Source organism: Arachis stenosperma, chromosome 6 (genome assembly GCF_014773155.1).
Source record: "Arachis stenosperma cultivar V10309 chromosome 6, arast.V10309.gnm1.PFL2, whole genome shotgun sequence".
NCBI lineage: Eukaryota > Viridiplantae > Streptophyta > Magnoliopsida > Fabales > Fabaceae > Arachis > Arachis stenosperma.
In genome coordinates this window covers 138,233,540-138,254,366 of record NC_080382.1, presented here as the reverse complement: position 1 = coordinate 138,254,366, position 20,827 = coordinate 138,233,540, and the positions used below count along the sequence as shown (strand labels likewise).

General features: G+C 36.3%; 2 protein-coding genes across 4 annotated transcripts; one reads left to right on the top strand and one right to left on the bottom strand.

Annotated features, from left to right (window-relative positions):
• Positions 1-1,771: 1,771 nt before the first annotated feature.
• Positions 1,772-4,647, top strand: LOC130932856 (mevalonate kinase). Of its 2 annotated transcripts, none has more exons than XM_057862300.1 (5): positions 1,772-2,093; positions 2,190-2,436; positions 2,817-3,070; positions 3,408-3,873; positions 4,241-4,647. In XM_057862300.1, exons 1-5 carry the CDS (start codon positions 1,961-1,963, stop codon positions 4,266-4,268), a joined length of 1,128 nt encoding a protein of 375 aa, XP_057718283.1. In that variant the 5' UTR covers positions 1,772-1,960; the 3' UTR covers positions 4,269-4,647. The 2 variants fall into 2 exon arrangements, with proteins under 2 accessions (XP_057718283.1, XP_057718282.1); XM_057862299.1 differs by having other exon boundaries at positions 3,408-3,824; positions 4,232-4,643.
• Positions 4,648-11,813: 7,166 nt separating this feature from the next.
• LOC130935455 (ubiquitin carboxyl-terminal hydrolase 26) lies at positions 11,814-20,692 on the bottom strand. Of its 2 annotated transcripts, none has more exons than XM_057865211.1 (14): positions 20,607-20,692; positions 19,634-19,728; positions 18,920-19,516; positions 17,871-18,126; positions 16,276-17,009; positions 15,984-16,092; positions 15,256-15,434; positions 14,718-15,002; positions 14,440-14,638; positions 14,158-14,229; positions 13,678-13,908; positions 12,963-13,226; positions 12,250-12,397; positions 11,814-12,172 (listed from the first exon to the last, which is right to left on the bottom strand). In XM_057865211.1, the coding sequence occupies exons 2-14, from the start codon at positions 19,711-19,713 to the stop codon at positions 12,078-12,080; spliced, it is 3,249 nt and encodes a 1,082-aa protein (XP_057721194.1). In that variant the 5' UTR covers positions 19,714-19,728; positions 20,607-20,692; the 3' UTR covers positions 11,814-12,077. The 2 variants fall into 2 exon arrangements, with proteins under 2 accessions (XP_057721194.1, XP_057721193.1); XM_057865210.1 differs by lacking the exon at positions 20,607-20,692 and adding an exon at positions 20,401-20,502.
• Between the last annotated feature and the right edge of the window lie 135 nt (positions 20,693-20,827).

Sequence of the window (20,827 nt, the reverse complement as noted above, 5' to 3'; positions counted from 1 at the left end):
TGGCTTGAAACTATAAAAAAGGTTTTGAACTCAGCCCTAAGAAAAAATTTCGAAAATTAGGAGATCAACTCTTTTTTTTTTTCTCTTTTCTAATCTTTTTCATTCTTCATTTCGTTCATCAATTTCAAATAAAAAGATAAAATTAGCATTCAGGAACAAGTTCTACTTAACTATTATTCACTTTAAAAAAGTTCATTTATTCTCTTACGATATTAGTAAAAATTTTAACACTTATTTTTTATTACTATTTCTCATCTTTTATTCTTGTATTGTCTATTTATCACTAATAAAATTTTTTTTTTACAAATTTACATACCCTTAATTTTATTTTTTTTACTTTATTTAATTCCATAAAACTACACCCGAATTACTTGTAAAGATTGTAAACCTAAAAGGTAGAGATAGAATAGCAACATATAATATAGAAAAAGTTGAACAAAACAAATAAAAAACAGTAGTGTCATAAAACAATATAAACAAATTGAAAAAAGAAATAGCAGGCAAATTAACATGATTTAACCAAAAAATATATACATATATATGTATAGAATGGATTGGATATTTGTGTGTTTTGTTTTTGATAGATTAGTTTGATTGTTGTGTAACAGATACCTTCCACACCATGCACAAAATTCTTGCCCATAATGGAGAGCAAGACTTAGAAAGGATCCCTTTTATATATTCAACAAGGTCCTATCCCGGCCCATTTTAATCTTTTATGTATTGCATAGCCACTGATTCCTGAAATCTCTTTAGAACACAAATTATTAGCATTCAAACATGTTTTGCAAAACGCCGCATTTTAGTGTCATATAGGATTCTCTACATGGTTACACTCTTGGTCCATAATAGTATAAGCTCATGATCCATACAATTGCTTTTATAGTAGTACTCTATCCATACTAGCAGAACAACTTATTTTAATAATATAAAGTTTTGTTAGTTTGTTAACTAATATTTTTTTTAAGTAAATAACCAAATTGTTTCATACAAAATTACTTACTTTTTAAATAGATTCTCGAAAGAGTTTTTAAATTAAATTTTGTGTTTAAAAATTTAAGTTAGTTGCAGTAGTTCTTTTATAATTTTTATTACTTACGATATCACAATTTATTAATGTAATATATTAAGTGATATTACAGTATATATCTAATGATTTTAATTAACAATTAATATCATAAGTTTATAAAATTAAATTAAATCAATTTCAAATTGAGAGATTCTAATAATACCTCAAAATCCTTTTTAATTAGAATTCAGTTTAATTTAGTTTTATAAATTTATTATATTAATATCTAATTAAGATGTTTAAATGTATATTATAGTATCATTTAATATGTCACATTATATTGTCAAAAAAAATTACAAAAAATTACTAATATAACTAATTTAAAATTTTTAAAAGATGAATTTAATTAAAAAAATATTTAAAAATCATTTTAAAAAGCAAGTGTTAAGCGACAAAATTAACTATTTACCATGTGAAATATGATTGTATAAAAGAATAAATAATATTATATTTATAATAAAATGAGTCTATTTAAAATGAAAATTTAAGTATAATTATTTTTATGTGAAGTTGATATTTAAAAATTATTAAATAATTTTATAAATTTAACTAAATTACTATCTAATAATTTTTAATTATCAACTTTACATAAAGACAAATATACCTGAGAGTCGATTTATACATGGGACATATATTGAATTCTTTTATATATTTAAAAAAATAAAAAGAATTAAAAAGGGAGCATGCATTCCGCATGGATTTGGGGCCTCCATCGAGTTTGGGAACAGTGAGAGGCACAGCAGTACGGGATTTGATTCCATGATTCCATCACTCTCCGCTCAACAACCACGACAACGACAGCAATAACTACCTTTAGAGAGGAACCAATGGCCTTTCACTGACTCACATCACAACCAAACAACACAGAAAAGGGAAACCAAGAGCTCATTCATGGAGGTTAAAGCCAGAGCTCCAGGCAAGATCATACTCTCAGGGGAACATGCTGTTGTTCATGGATCCACTGCTGTTGCCGCCTCTATCAACTTATACACCTACGTTACTCTCCGCTTCTCCACCCCTTCCGGTACGCTCTTTCATTCTCTCTCTCTCTAGATCCATTCTTGATTTCATTTTTCGTTTTTTGTTGTTTTCAATTTTGTATGTATTTATTTATATACAGACGATCAGGATTCGTTGAAACTTGTGTTGAAGGACGAGGGTTTAGAGTTCTCGTGGCCGACTAACAGAATCAAACAAGAGTTTCCGGAATCATCAGCTGAGCCGCAATCTCCGGCGCCACCCTCGTGCTCCGTCGAGTCTGCCAAGTCTATTGCATCTCTCGTTGAAGGACTCTACATTCCTGAGGCCAAGATCGCTATTGCTTCTGGTGTTTCTGCTTTCCTTTGGTTATACACTTCCATTCATGGGTATTATTCTTACAAATTTGAAATTAGTGGTGGGGAATGTTTTTGAAGTATGCAGTAAATGTGTTCAAAGAGTATGCATTTGTTTTCTTTTTCCAATTCCAGAAATGTTTAAACAGCCAAGAGTTACTTTGCGTTCCTTGATTATTGCTGTAATAATTGGGTAATATTATCTAATAAGTGTATAATTAATCATGGATGTTACATGCATGAAACTGTAGATACTAAGTTAAATAGGTAATTTTGGGTTATTTTCTCCCTACTATTACCGTTCCAATTTCTAAACATGGCAAGGACAGTGATATAGTTTTATTTTGAAGTTTGAACACATACCAAACGTAGTCGTGTGAGTTCTTTTTCTTAATTTCTCTCTGCTTGTGCAGATTTAAGCCTGCTACTGTGTCTTTCACTTCTGAACTTCCCATGGGTTCCGGCCTCGGATCATCAGCCTCGTTTTGCGTGGCGCTGGCGGCTGCCTTGCTCGCCTGCACTGATTTTGTTTCTCTGGATTTGAAACAACAAGGATGGCAGTCTTTTCAGGAGAAGCAACTTGATTTGGTAAATAAATGGGCTTTTGAAGGCGAGAAGATCATCCACGGAAAGCCCTCTGGAATTGACAACTCTGTTAGCGCATATGGTGAGCCCTGACTTGGTCAGATTTTAACACATAATTTCAACATGTGTTTCTGCATTTTGAAGGTTTATATAGTCTAAAATGGTGCAAGTGAATTGAGAAATAACATATCAGCTATGATACAAATACTTCAGTTCATTTCATAAAATTGCTGTATTTAAATAAATGGATGAGTCCAGGCATGATCCATTATAACATATTAGTATTTGATTGGGAGATCTATATACTATACAGATTGTGATTCGTTTGAAATTTTCAATTACTTTGTAGGTTGTTCATAGTTGTAGTGTTAAGTTGTTGCCTCTGAATGCTGAAGTTACGTGACTTATGTTGTTATCAGGTAACATCATAAGTTTCAAGTCTGGTAGCATGACACACATGAAGGCAAATACGTTACTGAAAATGCTCATAACTAACACCAAAGTAGGGAGAAACACGAAAGCATTGGTGGCTGGTGTTTCAGAGAGGATGCTAAGGCACCCGGACGCAATGGCTTTTGTGTTCAGTGCTGTTGATTCTATTAGCCAGGAATTAACCTTGATTTTGCAGTCACCAGCCTCAGATGATGTTCTCTCTGTAACGGAGAAAGAAGAGAAGATAGGGGAACTGATGGAAATGAATCAAGGTTTGCTCCAATCTATGGGGGTTAGTCATGTCACAATAGAAACTGTTCTTAGAACGACATTGAAGTACAAGTTGGCTTCTAAATTGACCGGAGCTGGTGGTGGTGGCTGTGTTCTCACACTGCTTCCAACATGTATCCTCTTTACTCCTCATCTTGATTCTGATTCAGTTGTTCGCTTAAGGTTTTCCATCATCTGTTATATATATACTATGATTCTATTATATAAAGGAGATTCATCTTGATAACCACTTTTTAGACTTATACATCAAGTTATATGCCCAGCACACAAACATGATAAGAACACTTGCCACCCACATTTTAGGCTTATTTGCATAAAGATTCTCTGCACTATCATTCATTTTATTCACCTTACCTTAGTTTTGGGGTGGGAGGGATGGATGGTTTCTTGTCTTTTATACAATTGTTACTTGCACAAACCATGTTTTGTGAATCCAACATGATATTACATAGCTTTCTAATTATGAAATGTATCTTGAAGTTTATGTTATGTATCTTTTCCTTGACATGCTTTTAATCAGTGTTATCAGGTTTCGTTGTCGAAAAAGTAGTTGCTGAATTGGAGTCATGCGGGTTCCAGTGTTTCACTGCCGAAATTGGTGGGAAAGGTGTTGAAATTAACTTTGAAGTGTCATCTTGATCTCTCTTTTGTCCAGAAGGATTACCGTCGGTGATTGAAGATCTTCAAAATAAATAGCATGAAAAATATATGCTTCAATCTTTTTGCATGTAATTTCTAGCATAACTTTGGATTTGTTGGTACTCGGAACACATTTTTTTGTAACCGTGAATTGGTGAACACGTAGTTCTTAACACCACAATTATTTTTTGTTCCATACTGATCTCTGTTAGCACTAAAAATTCTTCCTTTACAAATGGATGGCAAACACATATATTTGGTTTGATGGTTTCAATTACGGTTATGTAATTGATTATTTTATGTATTTTTTATTAGTGTACTGTTGAGATTGTCTCATATTATTTGAGTTTGTTTGTATTATCTAAGATGACTAGTGACAACAGCGTGTTAATCTCAATTTTAAACCGAAACTATTTCAATTCTTTAAGAGGTATTTTTGAAACATAAAGTAAACTTCAAGCGCAACTTAAAAAGTTTCGCGCTGAGTACACTTTTAAAACTAGCTACACATGCCGTACTTCTACTACTTCTGTCTTACTATTACTACTGCTATTACAGCAGTTTCAAACGCATCAGATAATTCATCTAACAACCTCCTTATGTCAATACCCCAACCCCAAATGAGTTCGAACCTTCACTCACAAATAAAACATAAAAGTCACCATAAAACAACCCAAAACACCAAAGATGGTAGCCACCAATGGTTTCCATTTAGCATAAACTAATTTAGCCTTCAAATTCGAAATCCTCATTTTCAATCTTGCAATTTCAACCTCTTGTGTTGTTACTTTTCTATTTGCTCAAGCAAAGAAAGTGCATTCTTTCCCAATCTGCAACATAAACAAAAAGCACTTGAAAAACTTCAGACATTAAAATAAGAACACTTAAACTTACATCAAAGTATATACAGCCCCAAAATCTCTAGTCGAATTCTCTGGTTTGACCATCTCGACATAAGGGATTCACCACAATTGCATGTAAGTGTTCCTCATCGCCTATTGCTCTTTTGTGATGATGTAGACTCTTGGAAAGCCATGGATTTGAGGAAGAAGAAATAAATTCTAGGATTTAGATTGAAATTTTTATCCTTTAATTTGTTAATATAATTTTTAAAAGGGTAAATACCCTTTCCGGCCCCTGAGCATTTTAAAGTGGGACATGTCGCACCTTTATCATCCAAAAACCTCCAACAACTCCTCAACCATCAACGTGAGTGACTGTTTCGACCCCTGTGACCGGTTGCCAACAGGTTGCCCTGATGATGTGTCAGGTGGAGGCTGAGTTGTCAACCCCTGGTGCCACGTGTATGTATAAGTTGTTGAAGGGACTGAAAACCTCCTTCCTGCAACTGAAACGGCGTCGTTGCCTTGGATTCAAAATCCCCCCTTATTGAATGATTAAAAGGGCTTAGGGTTTGCATGTTGCTGCTATGTGAGAGCACCTGCAACAGTGGGCATGGCGATTGCAAATTCTGTTGCTTCATTCAGTCGCAAGAAAAGATGCGGTGTGGGTGAGGAGAGTTGGGGAAGTGGAATGAGTGCCGATGGAAGCATTCTAGAAGGAGCAGAAAGAAGGATAAAGAAGAAATTTGTTCATCCAATGTGCAATTGTGGATCATACGCCATTTTGTTCGAATCTGGCACTTCAAAAAATCCTAGGAGGCTTTTCTTTGGTTGTTCTTATTTCAAGGTAAATTTTTTGAAATCGTGAATATTTGGGTTGCTGCGTTATTTTGGTAACTAGTTGGAGTTTAACAGAAGACATGTTTGATGTAGAACAACACAGGACATTGCAAATACTTTTCTTGGCTAGATGAGTATGTTGCATCTTTTTGTAATGATGAAGTGCTACAAGATGGAGTAGCAGACCCAACAAAAAAGATGAAAGAAAGAATTGCAGAGATAGAGAAGAAGATGGATGAAACCAAAAACGAGGAGAAGAACAGTGGTGCTCTTAGCAGATGGAAAGCGTTAGGGTTGATTTTGCTGGGCATTGTAATAGGAAAGGGATGTAGTCTAGTTACTGCTGTATGATGTTAATATTACTTTGTACTTGTAAATTCTGACTTCTGCAATGAATACAATTTCTGTGTGTAGTGAAAGAAAACAATATGAAATTGTAATCAACTATGGCTATGGATTAATAGACATTGTTTACTCAGCTATGATTATTTTTTTGCATTTCATAGTTTTGTGTGTAGTTGATTGACAGAATCATGGTTCAAAGAAATTGAAAACATAGTAAAGCTGCACATTTACACAATGATGACAAAATAAAGTCATTTCCCAAAATGCAAGATTCATTATATGTAGCTAACCAACCATGTGAGGCAAAGTTTCCATAAGGTAACACAGAGGGTACACCAGACAAAGTTTACAAAATAAAGTTCACATACAATGTGAGGCCAAGTAGTTTTCCAAAAAAACTTGTCAATACTTGACAGCAGTTTTACAAAATATGGGCTAGCAACCAAAAAAACATAATCAGCATATCAAACATATAAGTCTTATAGAGTTAAAATCCTAGTTAACTAAGTCTGTTTTGGTGGATTGAAATTTGGTGTTGGAATGAACTTCAATAAGTCTAAAGAGGTTCCCCCACTTGATGCAGCCACTGTTTCCTCGCTTATGGCCTCAAGATTATCTGGTGTAGCTGCTGGCTGGTGGCCTATTTGTGTATTCAGAGGATCTGGTGGCCTAAAGGTCTTCAGCTTGGGCCTGAATCTGCCACTTGGCTGGGGTGGTGGTCTGGCACTTGGCTGGACTGGTGGTCTGGTACTTGGCTGGGCTGGTGGTGCAGGGATTGGTTGGGCTAGTAGTGCAGGAGTTGGCTGGATTGCTGCTGCAGGAGTTGACTGGGCTGGTGGTGCAGGAGTTGGCTGGCCTGGTGTTGCTGGTTCACCTTGAGATTGCTATGCAACAACAAACAATTTGAGCAAGTTACTTCACCAAAAAAATGAGTGGACAAGTTAGACTGCATAAGATAGTGAATAAGATTTACCACTGGAGGGGCAGATTGAGTGATTGGAATTTCCTCTTGTGGAGCATGTGGCCTCTTTGGCATCTTTTTCTTTTGCTTCTTTAGCTTATCCTGTTTCAGTTTCAAACAATAATGTAGCAAACCAATAAGATCTAAAAACACACACAGCCAAGAACATCAGCAAACCAGTAAGGTCTAAAAAGACACCCATAGCATAGCAGAGTAAAATATGGCAGTTCTAACCCTAATTTCTTGTAAAGTAGGCTTCGGCATCTGAGGCATGGGTTTGGTGTGAGTGTGGCCAGATGTTCCACCCTGAACAATGATATGAGATTACAATTAAGTTATTGTATTCCCAAGAATAAAAATAGGGAAGCAAATGTTCTTTAAAATATTTCCATACCTTGTTATTTTTCCTGCTTTTTGGTTGCCAGTTAGGGTTTTTAGGTACTCCCTTACATGTTTTGAAATAGTGGCCACTTTCCCCGCATTTGCTACAGGTAACCTGGAAGGTCCTTCTGACCTTGTTACCATCAGTTGGAGCTGGAGGTGTAGCTGAATCCTTTCTCCTCTTAATCGGTCTACCAATGGGTCTCACAATTTTTGGTGGATCTGCCTTAAGTTGGTCAGTCGGTTCCCAAAACTCTTCACTTGGAACCGGATTGACACAAATATCATATGTCTTCCTTATGGCCTCCATAGTGAGAAATGGAGACACGAAGTCCTCAGCGGATTTCACCCTCACCCTGGATATTGCTGCAACAGCATGAACACAAGGTACACCTACAATACATAATTTCATAAAAATTCATAAATATAACATCATGCATAGCACAACAGCATTACCAGAAAATTGAGTGGAATGACATTCATACACCTAACCTGTGAGCTGCCATAAATTGCATGTGCAGGTTTGATTTTTCAAGTTAATCCCAAGCTTATGTGTATTCCTGGATACCTCAAATACAACCCTGTCATTGTCACCACACCATTGAGCATTCCACTTGTGACTTTGTGGCTTAATCCATTTGTCCAGTTTCATTTGTTGTACTGGTGCCAGCCTTCCTTTATATCCTCCTAGAATCCTCTTGTGTCTAGCCATTTTGTTCATAACATGAACCCGTAGCTCCTCACACAGTGTCAGAATTGGTTTCTCCCTAGCCTCCACAATTACTGCATTCCAAGACTCACACATATTGTTTGTCACAGCAGCATTCTTAGGATAGTGACTGAAAAATGCCCTACACCATACACTAAGATCAAACTTACTCATGTACTCCCAAGCTCCATTACTAACAGTTTTCAACTTATCCATTGCAGCCCTGAACTGAACTGGAGTTGTGCTCCTAGCAGCTTCCCAAACACAACCTTTAACTTGTTTGTCCCTAAACCTCTTTTCACAATTCTTCCACATATGCAGCACACAGTTCCTATGAAATGCATTTGGCATCACCTCTTGGACTGCCTTCACAAGACCCTGCACAATAGTACCTCACACAGTTAAAATATCAGAAACTAACAATAGTAAATGCTATTCTAGTAGCTACTAACCAACCTTCTGTTGATCCGATATCAGATGCCATCCAAATAGCATGCTTGCCCCAAAGTCCTCCTGAAGGCAAGTCAAAAACCATTTCCAATTATCAGTGTTCTCAACTCTGGTTACCCCAAATGCGATGACAAAAACTTGATTATTCGCATCTTGTGTCACAGCAGAAAGAAGTTGGCCTCCGTAGTAACCCTTTAAGAAACACCCATCGAGCCCAATGAGTGGCCTGCAACCATTTCTGAACCCTCTTTTGCAAGCATCAAAACTAACATACAACCTCTGAAACAAGTTTGGCCCTTGTGGCTGGGGTAACGTGTTCATATGTGCTGTGCTCCCTGGATTGCTCTTGTGTATCTCATTTAGGTAGTCTCTCAGTTTTCCAAATTGTGCCCCTTCATTACCTAACACAGTCTCCCTAGCTTGCTTTATTGCTCTTGTAATCATCTTCCGATTCAGTTGAACACTATAGTCTTCTTTCATATGTTGCATGGCCTCCTTAGGTGTCAACTTTGGTTGCGTCTTGAGTCGCAATCCCAATTTCTCAGCCACCCACTTTTTATCAGCAAGATTGCTTCCATAGTCCCTTCCACATGTGTGCTCACTGTGAAAGGTCTTGACTTCAAAAGACTTGGTCACCGAGTTCTTGGACACAAAAATCAACCAAGGACAATCTTCCTCTGCACAAGCTGCTCTAACTCTCCCCGGCTCATTCTTCAGGTACATGCAATCCCTTCCATCTTGCACAAACACATCCTTAAGTGCTCTTTTAAATTGCTCCATAGTTGCAAACTGCATACCCAGCCTAAACTGCACCTCTCCAAATTTTTTCCCCTCAGTAAAATCTGGACCACTAGGGCCCCTCTCATCATCAGATGAAACGGGAGTCACAAAACCCTCAGATTCATATTCATATACAATGTCATCACCATCAACACCTTCCTCACCACCCTCAGTTGCAGCCCCATTTTGCCCCACATTTTCAACACTATCTGGGCCATCCATATTACCCAGATCCGGCCCAAGAGAGCGTCCACTACCTGGGCCTTGGCCTAACCCTGAATCTGCACTGCTAGGCCCAGTTTACATTTCCCTATTCAGAACATGTTTCCTCCTCCTCTTACCAGTATATCTCCTGGAGGCCCTTCTCTTGGCCATAGTCTTAGGTGAGCCAGACTTTGAATTTTTCTTCTTTTTTCTTTGTATATGAACAGAGTCATCAGAATTCTCAGTCTCATACCCAGAAGGAGGGGGCTTGTAGGCTTCATCTTCAGCACTCTCGTATGAATCATACGAGGAGGAAGAAGATTTTTCAGAACCTGTCACCACCAACACATCCTCATCTTCAGAATCAACTTCCTCCACCACAGGCTCATCATCAGTTACAACAGGAATATCCACTCCATGCTCAAAGTAAACGTGGAACTCCTTCAGATTATTTCTCATGGTGAAGTCACACATATCGTTGATCTCCTTGTCACCATAGAGCACATGCAGACCATCCTCGAACTCAATAGCAGTTGGGTCATGCCAGTAGATTTCTTTGTATGTCAAGTACCCCAAACCTTTGAAAAGTTCTTCCAGGTCCTTCTTATTTACGAAATCAATATCCATTGGAGGAAACTTGTCTACCTTCCCGCCTAAGTAATGTAGCTTACCATTAGCTCTTAGAAGCTTTCCTCCATGGTTAAATATAGGGATCACAAACACAGACATCTGCCACATTTATAAGCCAGATCATTCACGTTTTACCGTAATGCACAATAATGCCATAAACATTATCATCGCTAAAACATTACAAACATATTTCATTGCCCAGAAAACTCACTACGTTTATCAACCCCTACCATTACCAAACCATAATTAAAAACAGAGTTTATTCTAAAACCACTTCATCCATTAATCATACTAATCAATATGAACGTAAAGCAGTTCACACCCCTCATAGACATGCATGGAAAACAATTACACTCTTCAACTAACTACATTAAAATCAAAAAAAGTAACTAACCTTTCACTGCCGCCTCAAATAGTCAACAACTACCTCCACCACACGTTCGTCGCAGATTTCAATATGCCAGAGTTCCGTTCTAGCTTCGTGCAAAGGTTCTGGAGGGAAACAAGGGTGGGAGATGAAGGGTTAGGGCTTTTTGGTGAATGAGTGAAAAGAAGAAGGAGATTACAGTAAATGTACCGCGATGTTGAGGGGGATTTTGAATCCAAGGCAACGACGCCGTTTCAGTTGCAGGAAGGGGGTTTTCAGTCCCTTCAACAACTTATACATACACGTGGCACCAGGGGTTGACAACTCAGCCTCCACCTGACACATCATCAGGGCAACCTGTTGGCAACCGGTCACAGGGGTCGAAACGGTCACTCACGTTGATGGTTGAGGAGTTGTTGGAGGTTTTTGGATGATAAAGGTGCAACATGTCCCACTTTAAAATGCTCAGGGGCCGGAAAGGGTATTTACCCTTTTTAAAAAATAAATGTTTTTTTATCTAATTCAGATATCTAGTTGCCACATCAATAACATAATTGATTTAATGTTTGGGTATATTTGATACAAATTTAAAACTTCTAAAACAAAATTGGGATAAAATTTAAGAATATTTTGTAACCTTTTAATAATGGTAACAAAAAATATACTTTTTCTTTTATTTTTAATAATTATGAATCAGATAGGCGGCTTTACATATTCTTTGAAAAGCTATTAGATAAAGATGGTTATTGTACAAGTTAACGTAGCAGTTAACAATATATAGTCTTGACTGAATCATCAATCGAATAATCTAATCCTGTTATTAAGAATCTTACATTTAACACTATTTACCAGAAACATTTTTCTTTTATTTGAAAACGGATGGTGAGAAATAGAAATTGATCGATCCATCTGCAACTTATCGCCCTAACAGTGCCTCATAGTAGACAAGCTGCATAAAATATGAATTTTGCATGCCCTTGATTTTCAAATAGGTAGCCTCCAATCCGTTGAAGTTCAGCTCAAGAAACAAGTTCACTCCAAAATTTGCCATTATCATGGCATACCAATATAGTGCGTTCAATGCTAGCTAGGGGCTAGAAATATGAATTTACAAAGATGAACTGTACCAAACTATTTCATGTCCACTAGATTGATTTTTCTTTAGATATTTACACCTAAAAACATTACAAAGCATACATCAACCACTAAGATATCTTCCTAAACAGCCTGGGATGAAGCATTGGAGGTCAAAAGTGTTCCCCGGAACCCTTCCTCGGTATGCTGTGTATCCATTTTCTCATCATAAAGTTCCTCTGCAAAATTGAATGATCAATTTTCAGTATATGTATTAAAAAATTATAAGTAAATAACCAATAGCAAAGTAGCTAACCGGCAATATCTCGATTTTCATGGATTTCAGAATCCCTCACTATAATCTGATCTCCAGCAAATATGTTTACATCTGCAAGTGTAGTGTATTCATCATCAATGTCAATTGTCTTATCGCCCTTTTGTAGTAACTGATTTTCCTTGACCACCTGGGTATGGAGCATAAAAATTAGAAGCAATACAATAGGTTATTATAAAACCACCCTACATGAGAAAAGAACTGGTTATCCAAACACCTAAGATATGTGAAATATTTTCTTTCATGTCTCAACAAAAACATTTATTTTAAATTGTAAATCAGTATGCGTTTATATAGGAGTCATTTACACTTCCAATGGGGAAACAAAACACGGAGTAACCAAAACTATTATAGAATTTATCCATACCACAAACTGGATTCTTGTATAAGAGAGGATGAAAAGTTTCACATAAAATCATATTCCTCAATCATATCTACATACATAACTTCTAAGTTTCTCCATCACTCACTCTGCACAAATATGAGCACACACACCTATATAAAAAACTATTTCTGTAAACAAGTCATCTTATTCTTCATTTGTTCTAATTAGGACTACATCATTCAAAAAGCAGGATGCTTGAATGCAAGCACCTGGATTTGTTTAGCGATCACATCCAAGAACATGGTTAAAAGGGAGAGAAAAAAAATCCTATCTTAGGATATTATAAATATGCACAAGAAAGTAGGCTTACCCCAAAGGATTCCCATATCATCATTTTAAGCTGGTACATTGATGTCGAAGCGGAAACTTTCAGACTAATAGAACTCCCATTTTTAGTTTTACGGGTGCGTTTAGAAGCCCGCCGTTCTGTTTCAACAAAACCCTTCGAAGCCTCCAATATTGATCTAGGTACCTCTTTTCCACGGACAAGTATTACAGTTATGTTCTCATTGCAGTAGTTTAGCTTCTGCATCAACTCACAGCTTTCTTTTTCTCCAATGCAACTTTCACAAACCTGCATATAGAGAAAGAGACAGAGATACTTCAATTCAGTAGTAAAATATATTATCAATTAATATATTCAATTAAACATAACACAATGAATGTAAGGCGTGTAAGTTGTATAACTTATTCAGAACAAAAGATGGACCAATGGATAACAGTGTAGATTAGACAGAAACCTACAAACAGATTTGAAGCTGCTTTTTGAAGATGGAAGGCTTTCATTAAAAAATATAACGAATATGCACAAGACCCCAAAAAAAATTCCAGAGGGTTTGTCTCTGTGCATGTATAATATGCTGAGAAACAGCTAAAGGGAAACTAGGGAAGCCAAGGATATGTCCATCAAAGTACATATAAATTCATACTATCATATTGGACTATTTCAACCAAGATATGTACATACAGAAGGATAGGAGCCTACAACGGCATTTTCAACAGATTGAGGTAGTATTTTGCATTACCTCTGGACAAGTCTTGATCACGAATTGTCCATTCTCAGTTTCATTATTCACTTTATCTGAAGAACCCAACTGATCCTCACATACTGGCAACTCTTCACAGGATCCCATCAAAACATTCTCAGACTCATCAATATTTTCAATACTGGCAGATATTCCTTTGGCCTCATTACCACCCCATTCTTCACATAAGAGTTTCCAATCATTTTCAGATATAACTGTTACACCACTTGCCTAGAATCCAAAAAAGATAATATCAAACTGAGTCATCAGACTTAAAACTGCACTTAAAGTTAGATCATTTCGAAAAAAAAAAAAAAATCTTGGTATTAGGAAATTATAAATATTTTTCCCCAAATAAAAAATTTATATTTCCATAAGTAAGATAATTATCATGGCAAGCAAGAATAGATACACAGTTGTGTTGTCTATGTCATTTGACTATAGTACACAATGACATCTTTTCCTCCTATTCAAACTTACAGAAGACTCTCTTGGAACTATAGCACTGCGTCTGAAAACCAATTCAGGAGGCCTCTCAACTAGTCGTGAGTGCTGTAACAAAACAGAGGAAGAATTACAATTAAATTTCACAAAATGGAATTGCTAAAATTGAGCACACCCAGTACAAATTGTGAGTGCACACCTAAAGTTGTCTCAAAATTTAACAAAATATTTGCAATAATAAATTCTGCAAACCACCTCCATACCACAGAACAAAAAAAAGAAAACACAATAAAAAAGCAAGGTGGAATAACAAGGTACCTTTTCACACTTCAGTGAATCAATTACCCCATCTAATGTTTCAGGTTTATCTGAATTCTTTACGGATGGATTAACATAATTTCTCCATTTTGAAATCCACAAAGATGGAACTAAGAAATACTTGCAATGCAGATAGAGCGGCATACTTTTACCCAGGAATAGTTTCTCATGTTTCTGACGTTGTCTTTGCTTCACTAATCTGCAGCATTTAAGCAGAAGTCACATTTAAAATTCTATATATCAACTCTAGATCAACAGCAATCATCAAATGAAACGACCTCAATGAATCCTCAAAGCAAGCCACTTCAGATAATTCATTACTGCATTCAGAACACTCTCTGGAGTCAACAGGGAAAGTAGGGCAACCCAAAGGATCATCAGGTTTTACAGAGATAGAATCTTCATATAAGAAGAGCCAAAAATCCTCAGGAACAAGCACTCTCTTAGCACCAGCAGCTTGTTCAGGCATAAGCTGCCCATGTGGACAGCTAATAGCTGCTGTTGGTCCTGCATCAGCTTCAGATGGAGCATCAAGAACTTTTCGTTTCCACCATTGCTGTAACCTATGAAAAGTAAGTTCATCAGCACAACAGGCATTAGTGTTATTGCTTTTGATATATGTTGATATCATAATGATTAATGAAGACATTGCAGCGAACTTAAAACAGATCAGCACCGCTGATAGATATCTCTACAACAAAACATATTAACTGTTTCCACAAGACAACAGATAACACAACTAGTCAGCATTCAATAACCACTCCTTTGTTCCTGAAGGAGCAAAAATGGTATGAAAAGAAGATTTTGGTATCACACCATGGCCTAGAAATGTAGTACTTTCCATCTTCACAATGTCCATCTAGAACATCCCGTGCAAGCTGCTTCAGTGATTCCCTTCGATCCCGATAGGTATCTGCTGACACCACATTCCGAGCTCCTTCAATCAGACAATCCCAACAGCAATCATCATGAGAAAGTGTGGGCCCCCCACCATGCTGAATTTTACAAGCCAATAAAGGAACATGTTATGAACATAAATATCAGCAATAATGGCAGAACTGGAGTTATCAATTAAAAAACCATAAAAATAAACAGCTGAAAATTTTCAGGCGGATTGCAATTGTATGACCTTACTATTTATGTAATCAGGAGTTCATTCAAAAAAGCAAGCTACATTCTCCCATAAACAAAATATAAAGTAACTTACTTTCTAGAACTATCATTTGCCAACATGCTTATACCCCTTCAACCCATATATTACAAAATTTTTCATGATGACATCGCCAACAAGAAAAAAAGGATAAGCTTCACACTTCAAGAAGAAAACAGCCCAGAGCATCAAATCCCTCAGTAACCCTCCTATAGGTCATAAGAGTTGTCTTGGTCCCTCTGACTATTGATTACTTTTACATTTCATCTTTCATACTAGTATTATCCGTCATGAATGTCAAACAGCAGGAAAGGGGATGTAGACAAATCATTAAACACACTAAGCAAGTAACTAAATGTACCAAAATGCATCACAGCCAACACAATGCAGTTACCTTAGAGAGTAGCTTATCCCATGCTTGAGAAGACAATCTTTTCATTGTGGTAATCTTTGATACTGGGACTTTCCCATGTGAACATTGAATAGATGTGTTGTCAACAGCACTGCATCAAAGTTAGAAAGTAATATATAGATTAAGTGATATCATCATACCCTAATAATTGAGTAATTTACCCGAGGAATGTTTGATTGTAGACAAGGAGGGGAAGAAATCGACACTGTATAACAAAAATCAATTGAAGCATGTATTATAAATAATAAATAATGGAATAAAAGTATGCACCAACGTTGGAATGATGTTGTCAGCCCACTGGCGAAGCCAGTCACTATAAATCCAAAAAAATGGTTGCTTCAGTGGCTGAACAGGGGCTTCAGCTAAAACAGATCGAACTTCCTGTCTCCGCTCATTGATACGACTCAATTCTAACTCTTTCTTTTGCTTGTACTGCTCACAAGCATCAAGATATGAGGCATTGATATTTTTAATCTCTTCACGAAGATGGAAAGGAAGACAAGCATCATCCTGGGCAGTAACTGCATCACGCTCTCCTTTATGGTTAGTACCAGAAAACATAACATCTTTTCCATCAACATTCTTCGAACGTTTAAGATGGTACATCAACATGTATGCATCGCTAGAAGAAAATGTCTCCACATGGGAAGAGTGAGACAGTTTGGCATCTAAACCATTCCCATTACTGTCAGCTATCTTTGCTTCAGAGCAATTACTATGAACTACATCAGTCTTGGCCAATTTAGAAGTAGAATTTGAAGCTTCTTCACCAAAGGGATGACGACCTAAGTTAGTGACATTCTCATCATCAAATTCCCACCATTGCCCAGTATTTTCATCCTTAATATGAGCAATGTAGTGACCACTATTAACAGCACTTCCCTTGTGAATTAGTACCGCTGACAAGTCATATATCAACTCAAAAGGAGATGATTCAAACAATCTATGGCGCATATCAAGTTCAGCAGGAAATGAAAATGCCGAAGTAATTTTCTTCCTTGTTGTAGTCTGTCATAAGGAATAGATAATAACAAAAAACAATAATCAGAACACAACTGAGTGATAGAGAAAATTAACTTTTGCTCCACAGCATGAAGGACAAACCCAACATTACTAAAGTGCACTAAAAGAAAAAAACGGCATAAAAACTATCATCATATGAAGACTAAAGAAAGACAAAGCATAATACTATTAACAATTAAACATAGTTTCACTCTTCACCCTAGCACATCAGTAACAATAAATAAGGATGCCAACATTTAAGAAAGAAACTAGGAACAATATCTATTAAACTTATGGGGCAAAGCGTATGTTCGTAAAGTGAAGCAAACCATTCATGGTTCTTTCCCTATTCTGCTTAATAGAAGTTGAAACTTAAATAATAAAGACAATCTTTAGAAAACACATTCTCCTCAAAGAAAACAAGGAAAACAAAAAAGAATAACTGGAAATAACAGAAAATAGATATCTTGCATCCCTGTGTGTGAAGACAGACCACTGTGCATGCATTGTTCTTTCTGGTGATGTGCTTGGACCAAGATGTTTGGTAAGTGGTAACGTTGGAGTAGTTTTTATCTGATTTGAGGTTAGGCATGGAGAAGGAAACTTAGAAAAGAGACAGCTCATTTCGCGACACAGTGCATGGCAAAAAGAACTTTCTATTATAGTTATTTTCCTTTTCTTAAAGGATATTTATTCTTGTATTCTAATACAGTAACACTACTTCTCTATGTCCATATTATACACACAAGGCAAATAATAACAACAACAACAACAACAACAACAACAACGATGATGATGAATATTTAGTTGTATAATCCTCACAATAATAACAGAAACAGAAGGACACTCCTGAATTTACCACAATACCTTTGGAAGAAAAACATATCGTTTAAGTTGAAAATTAAGTACTTCGGGCAATGAGCGGAGCTTGATGCTACGAGTTGCATCAACTCTTGCTCTACATGAGTCACAATAATATTGGTTGTCTCCATGAAGCTCTTCAATAGCAAGGTAATCATCTAGGCTCTCATATAAACTTTGTAATCCCTTGACATTCAACTCCAACTCATAGAAGTCTTCCATTTTCGAAGAAGCTTCAGAGTCTTTTCCACATTGCGAGCACCTGCATAATAAAGAGATAGAATTAAATAATGTGTAATAGTCACAAACATAGCTACAACTAATCACATATATCAAACATGAATGTAGGGAGAAGAAAATACTTGAGATCATTTGAACATAAATACCAATGTCACTTCTGATTTATGAAGCACAAACATTTCAAAAAAGGGCTGTGCAGGAAACATGTTGAATACTTTGTTTTAAGAGTTAGAGAAATCACAATGGGACACTACAAAATACACATGGACACATCACATCTTGCTGTGCCACCATGTCTGAGTCAGTGTCATGTCCCATGTATATGCTTCATAGCTTTTGACCAATTATGATGAAATCATTCTACACAACCAGTACCACGAATTACTTAATAATTTCAAACTCCAAATAGTACTCAAGACTAATATAGAAGCCAGATTAGCACAGAAAGATTATTAAAAGCTCATTGGTAATAAGAAAAACGAAAATTCCTTCATAGAATTCAAACTCGAATAAGTAGGGAGACCCAAAAATCACAATGAATAGCTGCATTTATGACATTAGAAAAATGATTCTTGTGCGAGAGTGCTGAGGAGAAGTTAAAATAAATAAAAGAAAAACATATCATATATGATTAGTCTACAATATTTCGAAGCCCCACCCAACAAAAAGTGAAAATGGAGATTTCTAAACTGTGAAATATCAAACTTAACAGAAAAATAATTTCGGATTTCTTGATAATTATTAATGAAAAAAATGATCCTATATCAAAAAAATGTTTATGTAATCAATATGTTCATCAAATCACTGATTCTTACTTTGTCACGTGAGACACATTTCCACGAAAAAGATCTTGAACTATTGTTCTTGCCTTTGCAATTTTGGAATGGCTCAGGCAACGCTCCAGCAATGAAAGAAGCAATGTCAGGAACTCATGGCTATCCTGCTGAACTCCATTGTCTAACTCAAGTGTTTTTACGAATGGGGATGAATCTATGAAAGCCATTTTGCTAACATGCAACTGTACAAAAAGCCGAACCAGCTGATTTAACACCGGTTGCTGTTGCAAAACTTCTGGTTCTACAGAAAATATGCCTTCCCGGAAAGATTTATTCATGTACAAGCACTGAAGTATACTGTTGGCATAGCAGGTTGCACCAAGATTTGTTAGACCCGCAGGTGAAGAAGCAGATGCGCGAAGATCCTTAGTTGGGTCGGGGCCAAGACTTTCAACAAAATCTGACGTCTTCATCCACAAGCCAGACTTCCGCGATCCATTTGGAGGAGGAACCAATGCACAGAAGCAATTTGGGTTGTCTTTAGCATTGACACGGCAACCTGAACAAACCGGCTTCCAAATCATATACAATTGGTTTATATCTTCTTCAGTTATACCACCCGTTTTGTGAATTTTCCTACACAAGAAAGCGCATCAAAGGTCAAAACAATAATGAAGCACAGATAGGGAACAAAAAGCTGCACTTCACTCAATTCCTAGTATTTAAAAATTAATAAACATCTGTTACTAGTACCTCCATATTTCGGTAGTGCTATCAATATCATCCCCTTGCCTCTGCCTCTTGTTTTTGCTTCGCGTATTTGGTCTACTCATAGTAGAATATATAACCTAAAAGTGACAATCAAAGGCATAAGAAACCAACTTCTTTAGAGAAGAATAGAAGAAACAAATCAACACAACATTTTTCAGTTTTCACACCCATTAAAAAATTTTACAGCAACATTCAAACACATCAAATTAACTCAGAATCTTTATTTGTTTTCCCTTCTGAAAATTGGCAATGACCACTGTATATCAAAGAGCCAAGTATAATAGTTCTCATAAGAACTCTTATGATAATAAAAATGGTGATCCAATAACACAATACAAACCCAAATATTTAGCTAAAATAAAGTTCCAGCATCACTTTGAATGAATAAACTCAAAATTTCCCCAGAACAAAACTCTTAAGAAGCTTTGGCTTTATTCATGCGTATATATACAAAACACATTACCGTAAGTTCACTTCCTCGTCATCATGATTCATTACACATCAGAACAAGCACGTCTTAGATTATAATAAAGCACAAAGAGCCAAAGCCAAACTGAAAGAGAACCCTAGAAATCTCGAACAGTGCAAGAGGAACAAAAACACAAATAAAACGAAGCAAAATCAACGTAGAATCGAAGCCACGATGAAATGTGAAACACACGTTTATGCTTCAATAAATAATAATAAATAAAAAATAAATTGCGGAAAACATGATAAAAAAAACTTCGGTTGATTGTTTGTGATATTACCAGAGAGAGAGGAAAAAGACGAGCTGCTTTGAAAGATCAATAATCACTTTAGGATTCAGGGTAACGAGGAAACAATAGCAGAGAAGAATAATTGAATTTATATATGACTTTTTTCAATTGATTCTTTTAATTGTAAGCTAGAATGAATTACTGAGAACTGTAATTTTTGTTTTCTTCCAAATCTAAATCTTATTTATTTTTTTTACCTTTTTACCGGAGGGAAAATGGTAGGGAGGGAGGGAATGGTAGAAAAAGAGAAGAGGGAGAGTCAGAGACACGCACAGTGAATAGAAAAAGAGAGAGAGGGGAAAAAGACAGAAATTGGTTTTGAGTGGGTTTTAAAAATGAATGGGCCAAGTAAGAAGGAAGAAATCTGAATAGATGGGTCAAGTCCGAGTCAGAGCTTTTCTCTTCTGTGGCACAGGCT